This window comes from Purpureocillium lilacinum, assembly GCF_023168085.1.
Source record: "Purpureocillium lilacinum CBS 284.36 DNA, scaffold_3, whole genome shotgun sequence".
Lineage (NCBI taxonomy): Eukaryota > Fungi > Ascomycota > Sordariomycetes > Hypocreales > Ophiocordycipitaceae > Purpureocillium > Purpureocillium lilacinum.
This window is the reverse complement of record NW_027072113.1, coordinates 3,831,047-3,845,297: the sequence shown is the minus strand read 5'-3', so window position 1 is coordinate 3,845,297 and position 14,251 is coordinate 3,831,047. Positions and strand designations below refer to the sequence as shown.

Below are 14,251 nucleotides of genomic sequence, written 5' to 3'. Positions count from 1 at the left end.
ACACTGGGCTACATGCGTGCGTACAGATCTCGGCAGAGGCGCACCCAACTGCCGCCTAAGCTCTTTCGCCATGAGCTCCCGGGCCGTCGCAAAATTGGTGGATGCTTGGAATTTGTGGCATTGAAACCTGCGGATTCGATGGGACAGGAACCCACCGCCGGGACCCATACAAGGCATTCGCTCCAACAGCCGCCGACAACGTTGAGACGAAGGATGCGCGCCCTATTATGAATTATTACGCCAAGATATTAACAGTTTTTCCAGAAGGCCCCCCCAGCCGCATATACATGGCTGTGTTGGGCCATCCTGCACGAGAACAAGTACCGGGGCTATCCACAAGCGGCCGCCGGCCCACTCACTCACTCGTCCGCTCTCTCACTCATGCGCCCTGACTCTCACTCACTCACTGGTCGAACTTGCCAGCGTAGAGCATATCGTCCGGCCGCCCGTTCATCTCGTCCCACAGCGACCGCGCATGCTCGTCGACGCTTCGCTTGGTGGCCGTCGAGTTGCTCTCGGGCAGCGCCGCGAGCTCCTTGGCAGCCGTCTCGCGCTCCAGCTGAACTGCAAATTGACTCCCGTTAGACTCCTTGAATACCACCAATACCGTCCGCATAAAGGGGGGTCCAAGAAAACGAGACGAATGGATAACTCACCATGCAGGTACACAGCCGTCCGCTTGCCGCTGAAGAGCGCGTGCGGCACGTTGGTCACGTTGTCCGAGTTGGCGTCGCCGATGGCGTACACGCCGGGGATGTTGGTCACCAGCCCCTTGGACGCATCTGCGGCGAGCCGCCCGCCGTACAGCGAGACGCCCGTGTCGGCGCCCAACGTCGACGCCTGCTCCTCCTTGAAGCTCGCCAGGAAGGCGTTGCGGCGGACCGGCTCCCCGCCGCCGCCGACGAACCGCACCTCGAACAGGTCGTGCTCCGGCGCCGTCGGCAGCGAGGGGTCCTCGTCGCCCGTCGTCCCGTTGGCGAGCCGCTCGACCGACTCGATGGTGCGGTTCTCGACGCGTACGCCGTGCAGCTTGAGGTAGTCCTGCCAGCGCGGGCTCTTGTCCTCGGTCGCGGCGCGCGCGGCCGGCGTGTCCGTGCCGTTGACAAAGGCCACGATGTCGCGGTTCAGCGTCAGGATCTCGCGCACTAGGCCGGGCACCGAGTCGAGCGGCGCGAGGAGGCCCAGCCCTTGGTCGGCGTGCTCGTGGCCGTCGCACCACGGGCACCAGTAGATGCCCTTGCCCCAGTTCTCGCGGATGCCCTTTGTCGGCGGCAGCAGGTCGCGCAGGCCGGTCGCGAGCACCACCTTGCGCGCCGTCACGGTCGAGTCGTCGCGCCCAAAGTACCGGCCCGAGACCTTGAAGAAGGTGTTGTTGGCCTGCGGCTCGACCTTGGTGACGGTGCCGTTGGTCATGGACACGGTCGAGTAGTGCGCGAGCTGCCCGCGCGCGGCCCAGCGGTAGTACGCTGGCGTCACGCCTGTGAGGGTTCACGTCGTTAGCGAGAACATGTCTTTCGCGGCTGGCGTGCCTAGTTGAGGAATGCTTTTGACTCGTGTGCTCACCATCATAGCCTAGGACGTCGTGCATGTGGCGGGTCGGCCCGTTGCGGTACTCGCCAGAGTCGATGAGGAGAGCCCGGCGACGGACCCGAGCCAGCCCGCTCAGGGCAGCGAGGCCGGCAGGACCACCGCCGACAATGACGGCATCGTAGTCGATCCGGGGCTCGTCCGCCACGGGAGCTGCCGTCGCGAGCAGCGACAAGCTCGATACGGCGAGCGCAAGAGCGTTACCGAACAACATGCTGAGAAGTGATGGCGGCGGCAGCGGCGGCGGCGCGAGCAGCTTTCTACCGTGGGACAATGGACAATTACACAGGAACCCCTTCTCTCTCACTCTCTGCCTGGCGCAGCGCGGTCTCAAGCTCGACTTTATATGCCCGGCATGTTTCATCGGCCGCGAGCCTAGAGATCCTTTCACGGCTAGCGGGCCAAGCGGGAGGTGAACACATCAATTTCCGCTCCCTCTCTCCCTCCTCCCCCTCCGACCTCTTTGCAGGCCATCGGGCGAACGCACGCCCACTGCCGCGCCGGAACTCTCCCGCGTCGCTCAAAAGGATCCGCGCCGATCCATGCTCGAAAGCCGCCCGTTCACCGGGTGCACGCATCGAATGCTGCAGCATAAGGTGGCATGGCGGCTTGGCGGGGAGCAGAGCGCCAGACAAGAAAAAAAGCAGCTCGCCTGCGGCCCGCTGCCGAGGCGGGCGATGGTGATGCTCAACGGCGCGCGCGCGCCAGTCCGGCGATCGCATCCGACAGGGATTCACCGGCCCCAGAAAAAGAAAAGAATGGAAAAGGCTAATTCGGCGGCGTCCCGGCAGCTAGGTAAGTTTGGACGCGCGCGAGGGGGGACCATGAGCATCACGTCAGAACGGTCGTGGGCGGGCGGCCGAGCGGTACGGGGTCACATCGTGCCAAAATCTGCCGAGGGCGACACGGCATGCTTGCTTGCCTGAAGGATTTGCGGCTTGGTGTCCGTCCTCTTCGATGCCCTGTCGAGTTGCTGCGCTACGTCCTCTTTGTCTTGCAAGCTTCGAGTTTCGAGAATGCGAGGACGACTATAAACTGAAGTAGATGGGTAACATGTGTGTCACGGAAATTCGATCGCGATGTGCCTCGATTCCGCATCAGGCGCCGCGCGCAAGGAAGCTGCAGGTGCAGTGGCTGGACTGCATACAGCTGAGAGCCAGGGGGCCCAAATCGTCACGGTACCGCCGGGCAATGCGCGAGATCGACGGCTGTGCTACCTAGATGAACAACGCCAATGCAACGGCTCGCTGGACATTGCGTTGACGATAGACCTCGCACGCAGGCAACGGGCATCAATGGTCTGCCGTGTCTCGCGCCGTGGCTCCAGCGGTGCAGCGAGACGATCGATCAGTGCCTAATAAGTCACTTCGAGCCGAAGGAATGTTCGCCAGCCGCAGCAAACCTGCGGCCTATACTCCTACTTGCTCTAAAGTGCGCAAGCAAGATGTCGTGACCCGCGGAAAGCCTGCCGCTCGCCGGAGCTTTCCGTTCAGCCGGCCTACACGGGAGGATCTCTGGTGTAACTCATGATTTCGTATCTTGCTATTGGTGTCGGCCGTTATTATAAACGCGGTCTATATGTCCCGTTTCTGTGCTTTCCCCTGGTTCATCTCATTTCGCACACGAGGACGCTTGGTCCATCGGGCGTTGTCGTCGCATCTATCACCTACGTCTACGCATGCCGCTATGGAGCAATGCATGCAGAGTCGGCCATGTGTGTGACCTCTCGGCATGCAAGACGCCCCGGCCTTTATTGAGCCGCCTTGCCGGCCGGGGCCACCACGATGCCATACTTCTCGTACGGGAACGCCTCGAGCGTCTCCAGATACTCGGCCCATCCGTCGCCCAGCTCGCCTACCTGGTGGAGGTCCACCTCCCCGGCCTCGCCCGTGCGGCCCGCCAGCACCTCCTCCTCGCGGCCCGCGACCTCCTTCTTGAGCATCGGGTGCGGGCACCAAATGACGCGCATGCCCGCGCGGCGGCCCGCCTCGACGCCCGGCACCGAGTCCTCGAAGACGAGGCACTCCTCGGGCGCGATGGGGCGCTCGCCGGCGGGCAGCGTGTCGTTGATGGTCTTGAGCGCGAGGAGGAAGATGTCCGGCAGGGGCTTGCCGCGGCCGTGCTGCAGGCGCGTGTCGTCGCCCAGGACGCGGCGCTCCTCGGGGAACACGGAGAAGAGGTCCGTGAGGTGGTTCGTCTTGATCCTGAAGTTGCCCTCGTGCGAGCTCGTGGCGAGGGCCACGTGCACGCGCCCGGCGTCGCCCTTGCCCGTGCCGTCGAGGTCCGCGAGCAGCTCGGGGACTCCGGGCAGGGGCTTGGTCGTCGGGAAGAGCCTCTGCTGGAGCACGCTCAGCTCGGCGAGGTACTCCTGGTGGGTGAGGGGCAGCTGAGCCCAGTCCTGGAAGATCTTGTTGGCGGCCGGGCCGGGCCGGCCCTGCAGGCGGGCCTTGATGGACCAGGGCAGCGGACCCTTGCCGTACTTGTCGAGGACCAGGTTGACGCAGAGGGTGTAGAGGTCCTCGGTGTCGAGCAGCAGGCCATCCATGTCGAAGAGGCAGGCCCGCACGGGCGGGAAGCTGTGGGTGGCATTGTTAGCGACGGCTGCCCCTGAGCCAGTCGGGGCGACGCCTGGTTCACTCCGGTCTGGGCCGGAGGGACGGAGGGTTGCGGTCGGCCACGTACTCGGTTCGCGGAGCCATCTCGTGCGGAGGGACTGATGAGTCGACTGATGGATGGAGAAGGCTGCTTCTTGTTGGAGGGGGGCGGTTGGGGTGCGCCCAGCCAAGAGGCCCGCTGGAATGAAAGAGCAGAGGTTGTTTCTTTTAATCAAAGTGCCGAATGTAGCGAATGCAGAGCAATGGGTATGCGAATGAAAGTGAAAGACGGAGATGCGGGCAGACGCCTCGGTGAGTGAGTCAAAAGATGGACTGAGGTTTCGGCCGCAACGACGGAGGGGCAGAGATTGAACGGGCGGCCCCACCAATGGAAGCCCCGCCCCCACTCTGGCCAGGCACCGCGCCGCAGCGTCGTGGCGGCCCCGAGTCCCTGACGCAGGTTCCCTTCCCCATTTCCGTCGTCAACGAACCAACCCAAGCCAACCTCGACGCTCGGAACTCACCGGCGGTAGGCCACGTCGCTCAACATGGGGTCCTCAGCCGACGGCGCCAAGCTGCCCAAGGCTCACGACGCAGACGTCGCCAGCGAAGCAGAGACGGCCAGATTCAGCCCGGAGGAAGAAGCGGTGCGATATTCCCCCGCTCACATGTTACCGCAGCACCATCAATCCTGGTCACTGAGCTGACCGATAGTCGTGTCTGCAGGCGCTGCTCAAAGAGTCTCGCGACATCAAGGCCGACGCCAACGCCCTCTTCACCTCTCAAGACTATCACAATGCCCTCTCCAGATATGATGACGCCATTGCTTCTTGCCCCAAGTACCTGCACTACGAACGGGCCGTGCTGCAGAGCAACATCGCTGCTTGTCACCTCAAGCTGGAGGAGTGGAAGGACGCCATCAAAGTGGCAACGTCTGCCCTGGACAGTCTCGTTGAGTTTGAGAAGAACGACCCGGAGCTCTCACCCGCGAAGGAAGTCGAGGAAGGCTCAGAATCAAAGGACAAGGATGAAACCACGAGCGACACCACGGCGGCAACGTCGCAGCCCAAACCGGACACCACCGACGACAATGCCGAGGAAGAGATCATCAGCTCCGGCGCCCTGAAATCAGCTCCCGCGCTGCCGAAACCCCAGCCCGAGCGCATGCCCAGCCTTGAGCAGAAGAAAGCCGACGTCCTCCGCATTCGCACCAAGGCGCTCCTCCGGCGGGCTCGCGCGCGCTCCGAAGCAGGCGGGTGGCAGAACCTCGCCGGCGCAGAGGAGGACTACCGCACGCTCTCCGGCATGCCCGGTCTGGGGCCCGCCGACTCACGCACCGTTCGTGCGCAGCTCAAAGCGTTGCCCCCAAGGACCAAGGCCGCTCAGGAGACTGAGATGGCCGAGATGTGGGGAAAGCTTCGCAACCTGGGCGACGGGATTCTCAAGCCCTTTGGCCTGAGCACCAACAACTTTCAGATGGTCAAGGACGAGAATACTGGAGGATACAGTCTCAATTTCTCACAAGGCGGGGGCTCATCATCATCATGATCGTCATCATAATATCGAATGATATACGGGAGTCCCATATCATACACGAAACCTACACGACATCGCCCAAAGGCATCACCCACCCGCCGCTCGGTACCAGGTCTTGTATGGCCTCTGGGGGTGGTCGATCCGGGCAGAGCTCAGCGGGTTTACCGTGTGAATCCCTTTGTCCCGTGGGCTGCGCATAGTCGGTCTCTGCCACTGTGTTGCGTGCTTGGTCGCTTCACCACCTCGGTCGCTGTACGCATCAGCGCCCCTGACTCCTGCGAAGCTATCCGCAAGAGGCCACCTCCAAGCATGCTTCAGCTTCTGCTCCACTTCCCGCATATACCCAACGCCTCGGCCCGGAATGGATTCGAGTATCGACAGGGCCTCCAGCTGCTCGGCGCGGTCTACCAGTGCCATCGAGGCAACCACGATGGCTTGCATGACCATGGGAATCACCTTGCGCTCCCTGTTGCTAGCAACAATTCCAAGAACCTGGCGCGCGTGGTGATGTTGGAGAGCCATCATCTCCCTGGTCAGGGACGGAGGCTGCAGGGGCTTCATTTGTGTCAGGATACATTGGGCTGTGTGGTAGAATAGCCGGCCCAGAGTCGCAGAGTCTCTCGTCAACCTAGAAACTCATGTCAGTGTACGTACGTACTGATGCCTTTAGGCTGCACTTTGCCAGCGTGTACTCACCAAAATCTTGGAAACGATGACTCTTGTTTCGCCGCGCCCAGGGGGAGATATGCGACCGGCCGCATGGACCTCGGGCACAAGTCGTTCCATCTGTCGCAGAGGCGCTTCAGGTCCTGCCACACGGCGAGCTCGCTCCTCAGCCTGGCCTGCTGATCGTGGGGGTCCCTGTCGATGTATAGCGAGCTCGTGGCCCGGAAGTTGACCACCTTGGCCACGACATAAAGCGCCCTATGCATCCATAGCTCCTGTCCCGCCTCCATGTCGTCGCTTCCATCAGCCATCGCCCACTCGGACTCGAGTCCCCATTCATCCGGGTCCCAAGTCAGCACCCATTTGTGCTCGAGGCACTGCAGCACCTCCATGCCCACGCTCAACCAGAAGCACGCCGCCCCAACGCCCTCGCCCCCGTCCTTGCCCTTTCCCTTACCCTTGCTCTTGTCCTTGCCGGCTCTGCTCCGCGCATCCCACTCGAGGTTCCGGATGAGCAGCCGCGCGCCCGCCCCGTGGCTCAGGTGCTGTCCCGCCATGACCTCGTATACGTGCAGCACCAGGGACGTGACGGCGCACTCGGCGACGTCACAGTCACGGTTCTGGAGCTGGCGCACCAGCATCATTGTCGCGGCGTTGTAGTACCACGCGGCCGTGTTGCCGAGAAGCTCCGGGTCAGGGTTCGGGTTTGCGCCCGCGCTCCTGTCCGCGCCGAACGAGAGGTGCTTGGCGCCGCACGCGAGCAGCGCGTTGAGCAGCGCCGGGGACTCGAGCGCGCGATACGGCACGACCTGGCTGAAGAACTTGTGTTCACCCAGCGAGTCCATCCACGCGCCGATGCCGTCCACGAAGGCCTTCATGTACTCGAGCTCCATCTCCGTGGCTAGGAACTCGCGCACGGTGTGCGTCAGCCCATCCAATCGTGAAAATTCTGCGGACGAATCCTCCAGGTGGCTGTTGGCTGGCGTGCTAGAGGGCGTCTGGCTCGTGAGCGACGCGATGCTGGAGCTGTCAGTTGGCACGCAGTTGTATCGCGCCGTGTCGCTCTGGTTGGAGGTTCCCGCATCTAGACAAGTAACAACCTTACTTCCGGGGTATCGATCGTGGACGCGGGGCGAGTAGTGGAACTGCGACTCTACCCCCGTGCCAATATGTGTCTCGCCACTGGCCCATAGGAAATCCATAACTCTGGCAACTCTAACCTGATCTGAGTCTTTCAGTCTCCGCTGCTCAGAACGTCCTGAGATGTGCTTTCTGCGACATGTTGAGATTGCTTCTGGCCTGTTGTCCCGCCCGTGAAGGGAGCTGCACATCGAAACTGAACGCGCAAGGGCCTCGCCATCATCCTGTACTGTCGCATGACGCCGTATTTCTCCTTTGGGCTCTGGGACAGCCCTGTTCGCGACGGCATACCTCTTCAACCCTCCTTTATATTCGGACGCTATGTGCAGCGACTCGTCCAGAAAGCTGACTATCAGGGAGCGTCAGTCATCAGCGCATCCAGATGAAATAGCAGCACAGTCCAAGTCCGAGAAGGTAACCAGCACAAACGTACCTGACCACTCGCTCGACCTCGAGAGTCTCGCCGGCACATGCACCACAATGTCGAGAAAGTTGACCTTGAGCCCCCAGCGGCAGCGGCGGCTGCCGCGGCGGCAGTGTGCGCAGATGGGCGTCGCCTCGTCGCACTTGAGGTGCCGCTCGCGGCAGGTCAAGCACCCTGTCCGCACACGCTTCCCCTTTGCTACGTTTGTCATGATTGTTTCCGGTCCGGTCCGGTTCCAGTCCGGTCCCGGTATGGGGGTCTCGGGAAGATGCCGCTTGCACGCTCTGCCGAAGAAACGTTGGAGGTTTCGACAACGGATGGAAACGAGGCGTGACGAAGAGACGGACGACGACGACGACACAGGATGGCTGCTGTGATCCGGGGATGGGGTGAAGCGTAGCGTGCCGACGGGATGGCTCGAGTAGCACTTTTACACGAAGCGTATCATCAAAGACTTCAGACGAGGTGACGACCGGGGGTTTGTCTGGTCTCTATTATTGTGGTTCCTGTTTCCGGGCGAAAGGGGACCAGAGCGGCTCCATGTTCCCCATGACGCTCTGTGTCCATCCGCCTCTGGCATAAGCGAGCTCTTCGCCTCGGCAGTCACCCGCCTCATCGCTGCGTGCTCCAATCCATGTCACCGTGACGGTCCCTTGCTCCGAGCTTAGCCCCAGGTGAGACAGCGAGGTCGATGGCCGCGGCCGACCGGGTCCAAAGGTCAAAGAGGCGCGCCGCAAATATCTCGCTGCCACGTATTGGTCGTCCAGTCTGGGTGTCACGGACATGGCGGTGAGAGAGAGAGGAAGGAGAGAGATGCGCACACGTGGTTGCAGCAGGGCGGATAATAAATGAGTCTCACCATGGACCAGCAACCGACGACACTTCAATGAGCCTCACTGTCGGTCCCTGCCTCCCCCCATGTCGTGTGGCAGGCGAAAGGGACATGGACAAACAGACGAACGGGGCTGAACGCACAACATCATCGCCGCAACGCCCACGGCCAATGATCCGCCTCCAGGCTCTCACATCCCTTACCCCAGTCGTTACAGAAGCACATACATAATACCATAAGGGCCCGTTGCACAAACCAAGCCACATGTCGAGTTTGGCCCTCATCTACCCGGCACTTCGGAAGACACCCCTCGGCGCGGGCAGCCGAGGCTGTGGATCGTGACATTTGAGACGTGGCAGTTGGGCAAGACTCTCATTGGCCCTGCGCTCGCTTGACGTCGAGATATGGTAGCGCCCTTGAAGTTGCGGCTTATGTGTGTTGGGCTGCCGAGATGCTTTGTTCAGCTTGCATGGCAGCCAGTCTCTTATCAAGTCGTCATAGGGTTGATCTCTCATTCACGACAACCACCCAAGACACTCTACCCAGGCTAGAAGACACAGCGACAACTTGAAAATACGGCGCATTAGACCTGCTTTCTAAAGAAGCACATTTGAAGTGAAAAATACAGATACGATGTGTTATCCGATGTGGTGTTGAGTGCGGTCCACGTGACTCCCCAAACGACACTTCATGGTTGCTCCACCAAAAAGAGGGCATCTCAGACTTCCACCAAGAACCGCACTCGACTCACTTGCCCACCGCGCACGTCGCGACAGTCCTCGTCATCCCGCAACAATGTCCAGCCCGTGACAAAACATCCTCACACTCTCATCTCGACCCGGGAGACACGACACACCCCGCGGGACCGATGACCCGCGCGCCCTAGCCACCACGGCCATGGCTGACGCACCGCCATCGCCCAAGGCCATCCTCCGCGGCCACAAGGCCCAGATCCACGCCGCCGCGTTCCTGAGAGACAATGAGCGCCTCGCGACCGGCGACGCCGACGGCCATGTCGTCATCTGGGACCTAGCTATCATGCGGCCTGCCGCGTCCTGGCGGGCTCACGAGAACGCCATCCTGGGGCTCCAGGGCTGGGGCCGGGACAAGTTTATCACGTACGTGCCCGTATCACCAACTTTCAAATGGCACGGCAATGTTCAATGGATTAGGTCTCGTGACTGACTGATGAAAAGGCACGGAAGGGACCACAAGCTCATAGTGTGGAAGCTCGGGGTTGAGGATGAAGCCGCCCTCAGCAAGGCTCTGCCCGTCGAGAGCGTCCCCTCGCCGCGCCCAAACCCGTGGATGTTGCACCTCATCGAGGTCAACACCCTCAACTTCTGCTCCTTCGCCGCCTGTGCGAGCCACGAGGGCGCCGGGCCCCTCGACCCCCGTGACCTCGGCGCCTCGTCCGACATCTTGGTCGCCGTGCCCAACACGCTCCTGTCTGAGGCCGTACGTGTGCCACTCCAGCATCCCCATCCATCTGCAGTCTCCCTCCTCATCGCGTGCTTCACCGCCGCGGCGCTCTGCCCCTCATGATTCTGACTCTGGCCGTCTGTTCCGCCGCTCTCCATAGATTGACATCTTTGCGCTACCCAGCCAGACGCGCGTGCATACTGTCAAGCCCGGCGCCCAGAACGGCATGGCCATGTGCCTGCGGCTACTGCACCTCGGCGGGAGCCTCACGCTCCTCGCCGCCTTCGAGAACGGCTTCGCCTCCGTGCACCGGCTGGACGCCGCGTCGGGCGAGTGGACGACCACGTACCGCTCGCAGGCGCATTCACAGCCAGTCCTGGCCCTCGACCTGCACCCCAGCCTCGACTTCTTCCTCACCTCATCCGCCGACGCCATCATCGCCAAGCACCCCATCCCGACCAGCCAGCAACCGCTCGCAGAAGCCACCGCAGACGAGTCAGACGCTGATGAGGAAATCGTGCGCGACACGGAAGCAGCACCGTCGCTCCTCTCCAAGGCGTCCAACGCCAACACCACGCAGCCTCACGCAACGCAGCACCAAAAGGTCCAGCCGTGGGCACACCCGCTCAAGACAGTCAACACCAAACACGCCGGTCAGCAGAGCCTGCGCATTCGCTCCGACGGCAAGATCTTCGCCACAGCAGGCTGGGACTCCAACGTGCGCGTCTACTCGTGCAAGACCCTCAAGGAGCTCGCCGTCCTGCAATGGCACAAGGCGGGCGCCTACGCCGTGGCCTTTGCCGACGTCGGACAGGACTACGCCGGACGTCTGCCGGCCACCGAGGCCACTGCTCACAAGCACACAGATGCTCCGACGACGGCGACGACGACAAGCTCCGTCGTCACGGGTACTGGCAGCGGCGGCGCACTCTCGGGCGTCAAGGAACGTCGCATTAGGCAAGCCCGAGCGGCGCACTGGATCGCTGCCGGCGCCAAGGATGGCAAAGTCAGCCTCTGGGACGTGTATTGATGTGTGGATAAATGCACGGATATTCAATCGAAAAGTGCCGGCTCGCGAGCCGCGGATGACAGAGTCGGAGAGGTGGTCCAGGCCTTCGGGGCAGAGCCGCTCTTACGACATCCTTGGCATGCAACATAGGCCCTTCCTGGGTATGGTAGCGGAGCACGGATTGTCAGACGCCCCTCAGCCGGAGTACACAATAAGGACTTCATGTATTCAGCTGTCAAGGCATAGGCATGAGGAATAAATGCGCTCATACTAGAGCCTGCGCGTTGGCAGCGACATTAACGGGTATTATAACCATGCCTCGCTGCATGTACAATCTCTGTTTTAATCCCATGCGGCATCATTACGCCGCCATGCACGGCGGTGTCGCCCGCTCGGCGCTCAGATCCGATTACCCATGTTGACGTGCACCGCCTTGACCTGGCTGTAAGCTTCCAGGCCGGCCTCACCCAGCTCTCGGCCAATGCCGCTCTGCTTGACACCTCCGAACGGCACTCGGGGATCGCTGTCCTGGCTGCTGTTGACCCAGACCATGCCAGCCTCAATTTCCGCTGCGACGCGATGGGCGCGCTCGAGGTCTTTGGTGAAGACAGCGGCGCCTAGTCCGTAGGTGGAGTCGTTGGCTCGGCCGACGGCCTCGGCCTCGTCACTGAATCGGCTGATGACAACGACCGGGCCAAAGATCTCCTCCTGGAAGATGCGCATCTCGTTCTTGACCTCAGTGAAGATGGTGGGTTCAACGAAGAAGCCCTTGGCGTTGACGTCAAACGGCTTGCCGCCGGAGACCAGCTTGGCGCCCTCAGACTTGCCCACCTCGATGTAGTCCAGCACGCGCTGGTACTGCGCCTTGGATACCTGCGGTCCCTGGTACGTCTCCGGGTTCCACTGGTCGCCGACGCGGCTGACCGTCTTGGTGGTCTGCGTGAACTGCTCGACGAACTTGTCGTAAATGCTGTCCTGGACCAGGATTCGCGAGGTGGCCGTGCAGATCTGGCCCTGGTTTGACATGATGCCCAAGTGAGACCACTTGACGGCCTGTTCCAGGTCGCAATCGTCAAAGACGAGCAGTGGCGACTTGCCGCCGGTTTCGAGAGTGATATTCTTCAGCGTAGCGGACGCCATCTTCATGATGTTCCTGGCCGTCGCAGTGGAGCCCGTGAAGGCCACCTTGTCCACCTTGGGGTGCTCGACTAGGGCTGATCCAGCATCCTTACCGTATCCGTTGATGACGTTAACGACGCCAGGGGGGAAACCGACCTCCTTAATGAGTGATGCCAAGAACAGAATGCTCAGGGGGGTCTGCTCAGCCGCCTTGATCACGACCGTGTTGCCACAGGCCAGGGCCGGGCCGAGCTTCCAGGATGCCATGGAGAGGGGATAGTTCCAGGGAATGATCTGGCCGACGACGCCGATGGGTTGTCGCAGGGTATAGGCGAACTTCTGATGAGTGGTAGAGATGGTTTGCCCGAAGACCTTGTCAGCCCAGCCAGCATAGTAGCGGAAGACGGTGATGGATTCCTCGAGGTCGACCGAGAGCGCCTCGGCATAGGGCTTGCCTGGATGAAGCGTAAGCACACGAGCTGCAGTGAGATGCAGGAGCCAACTTGCCGTTATCCCAGGCGTCGATAGTGGCCAGGGTCTCTTTGTTGGCCTCGATGGCGTCGGCCAGCTTGCTCATGAGGTGGCCGCGATCCGAGGGGGCCAGCTGCTTCCACGAAGGGTCGCGCAGGGCCTTGTACGCGGCCTGGACGGCGGCGTCGACATCATCGGCTCCTGCGGCCTGGACGGTGGCGATGTCCTTCTCTGTGCTAAAGTCGGACTGTCAACAAGCCAGCGTATCAAATGAGTGGTCAGGTACGTACGCAGGGTCGATCGAGGTGATTGTCTGGCCAGACGTGGCCTTGACGAACTCGTTGTTGATGAAGATGCCCGTGGGCTGGGTGTACTTGACGCCGTTGGGCGCCTGGAGCTCAACGGGCTCGCTAGCGGATCGGGCGGCCATGGTGGTGAATGAGAGTCGGCGGAAACGAGTTGGTGATGACGGTGATGATGGAAACCTCAAGAGCGTCGTCGGCGAGCTGTTGAAGACTCTGTTATTTGGAATCGTCGAGAGCTGGCGGCGGGGTTGCCAACGCGGGGAAGCTGGGGATGGAGTGGAGGGGGCCGAGGACGGCGAGGGGCGGTTCGAGATGGAGCCCGCGGGCCGCGATGGCAGGAGCGACTCGGCGCGGCGGCTGCCATTGAGCTTGAGCAATGCTGCTGTGGCCGCCGCTCCTGCTTCTTCTATTGGCAGGAGGGGACGCGTTGTCGTTGCCGCCTCTGAAGCTGCTGTGCGTCTTGCACCTTGCAGCCATGCGACGGTGATGCGCCGTTGCGGGCGGGCGACGCGCTGCCAGGGCATCATGGACCGGCTGCACGAAACGCGTCTGCCGAAAAGTCAATGGGCCGTGCACCACAGAACAGCCACGATACGGCACGACGTCATACCCTTGAACCCTCCCTGCACGTGAGTACTGGCAAGAACCAGCGCAACTTGAACAGGGCAGCGGCGGTGCAGCAAAACTAATCCTCTGTCGGCCAGGTCAGGTCAGGCGGCAGGCGCTTCGCGATGGTCCGGGCAAAAATCGTGTTCGTTCCGGCGTCGGTCGGCGCCTGGAGGGATGGAGGCCCCGTTGGTGCGGCGCTTGACGACGCCTCCGGGTATCGAATTGCGCCGGCGGCTACCCGAACCCAGGCGACGGGAACCCGCTCGACGACCCATCTCCACCGGGCTGCGATGGGTGAACAACTGTTGGAGGGCGACGGGCTCCCTGTCCCTGTCTTCGATCTGACACCGGGATGCACGTCGGGGTCACGGTCCTTAACCTGCCCGTGGCTTGGGAACGCGGAACTCCGTGAAGCGCATTACATTTTACGAGATGTCGCAAACGAGGGTTGCCGTGTCCCCGAACACCGTGCCGGCTGCCGCTGCTCTGGCCCAAAACACCACAAAGAGGGCGAATGTCGCCAGCGGGTCGTCTGCA

The 14,251-nt window shown here is 61.9% G+C and overlaps 6 protein-coding genes across 6 annotated transcripts; 2 read left to right on the top strand and 4 right to left on the bottom strand.

Moving 5' to 3' along the window:
* Nucleotides 1–403: 403 nt before the first annotated feature.
* On the bottom strand, nt 404–1,801 carry PLICBS_004730 (uncharacterized protein; the record flags this gene model as incomplete). The annotated part of the gene is made up of 3 exons (XM_018325896.2): nt 404–564; nt 657–1,478; nt 1,564–1,801. 3 exons carry the CDS (start codon nt 1,799–1,801, stop codon nt 404–406), a joined length of 1,221 nt encoding a protein of 406 aa, XP_018175648.1.
* Nucleotides 1,802–3,337: 1,536 nt separating this feature from the next.
* On the bottom strand, nt 3,338–4,286 carry PLICBS_004729 (uncharacterized protein; the record flags this gene model as incomplete). Its single annotated transcript, XM_018325897.2, has 2 exons — nt 3,338–4,163; nt 4,270–4,286. 2 exons carry the CDS (start codon nt 4,284–4,286, stop codon nt 3,338–3,340), a joined length of 843 nt encoding a protein of 280 aa, XP_018175649.1.
* Nucleotides 4,287–4,729: 443 nt separating this feature from the next.
* On the top strand, nt 4,730–5,729 carry PLICBS_004728 (uncharacterized protein; the record flags this gene model as incomplete). The annotated part of the gene is made up of 2 exons (XM_018325898.2): nt 4,730–4,828; nt 4,908–5,729. The coding sequence occupies 2 exons, from the start codon at nt 4,730–4,732 to the stop codon at nt 5,727–5,729; spliced, it is 921 nt and encodes a 306-aa protein (XP_018175650.2).
* Nucleotides 5,730–5,804: 75 nt separating this feature from the next.
* On the bottom strand, nt 5,805–8,158 carry PLICBS_004727 (uncharacterized protein; the record flags this gene model as incomplete). The annotated part of the gene is made up of 4 exons (XM_018325899.2): nt 5,805–6,345; nt 6,414–7,655; nt 7,842–7,872; nt 7,957–8,158. The coding sequence occupies 4 exons, from the start codon at nt 8,156–8,158 to the stop codon at nt 5,805–5,807; spliced, it is 2,016 nt and encodes a 671-aa protein (XP_018175651.2).
* A 1,518-nt stretch (nt 8,159–9,676) lies between these two features.
* On the top strand, nt 9,677–11,231 carry PLICBS_004726 (ASTRA complex subunit; the record flags this gene model as incomplete). The annotated part of the gene is made up of 3 exons (XM_018325900.2): nt 9,677–9,897; nt 9,976–10,237; nt 10,362–11,231. The coding sequence occupies 3 exons, from the start codon at nt 9,677–9,679 to the stop codon at nt 11,229–11,231; spliced, it is 1,353 nt and encodes a 450-aa protein (XP_018175652.2).
* A 378-nt stretch (nt 11,232–11,609) lies between these two features.
* PLICBS_004725 (uncharacterized protein) lies at nt 11,610–13,230 on the bottom strand (the record flags this gene model as incomplete). The annotated part of the gene is given in 3 exon segments (XM_065600576.1): nt 11,610–12,784; nt 12,804–13,036; nt 13,091–13,230. The coding sequence occupies 3 exon segments, from the start codon at nt 13,228–13,230 to the stop codon at nt 11,610–11,612; spliced, it is 1,548 nt and encodes a 515-aa protein (XP_065456648.1).
* Between the last annotated feature and the right edge of the window lie 1,021 nt (nt 13,231–14,251).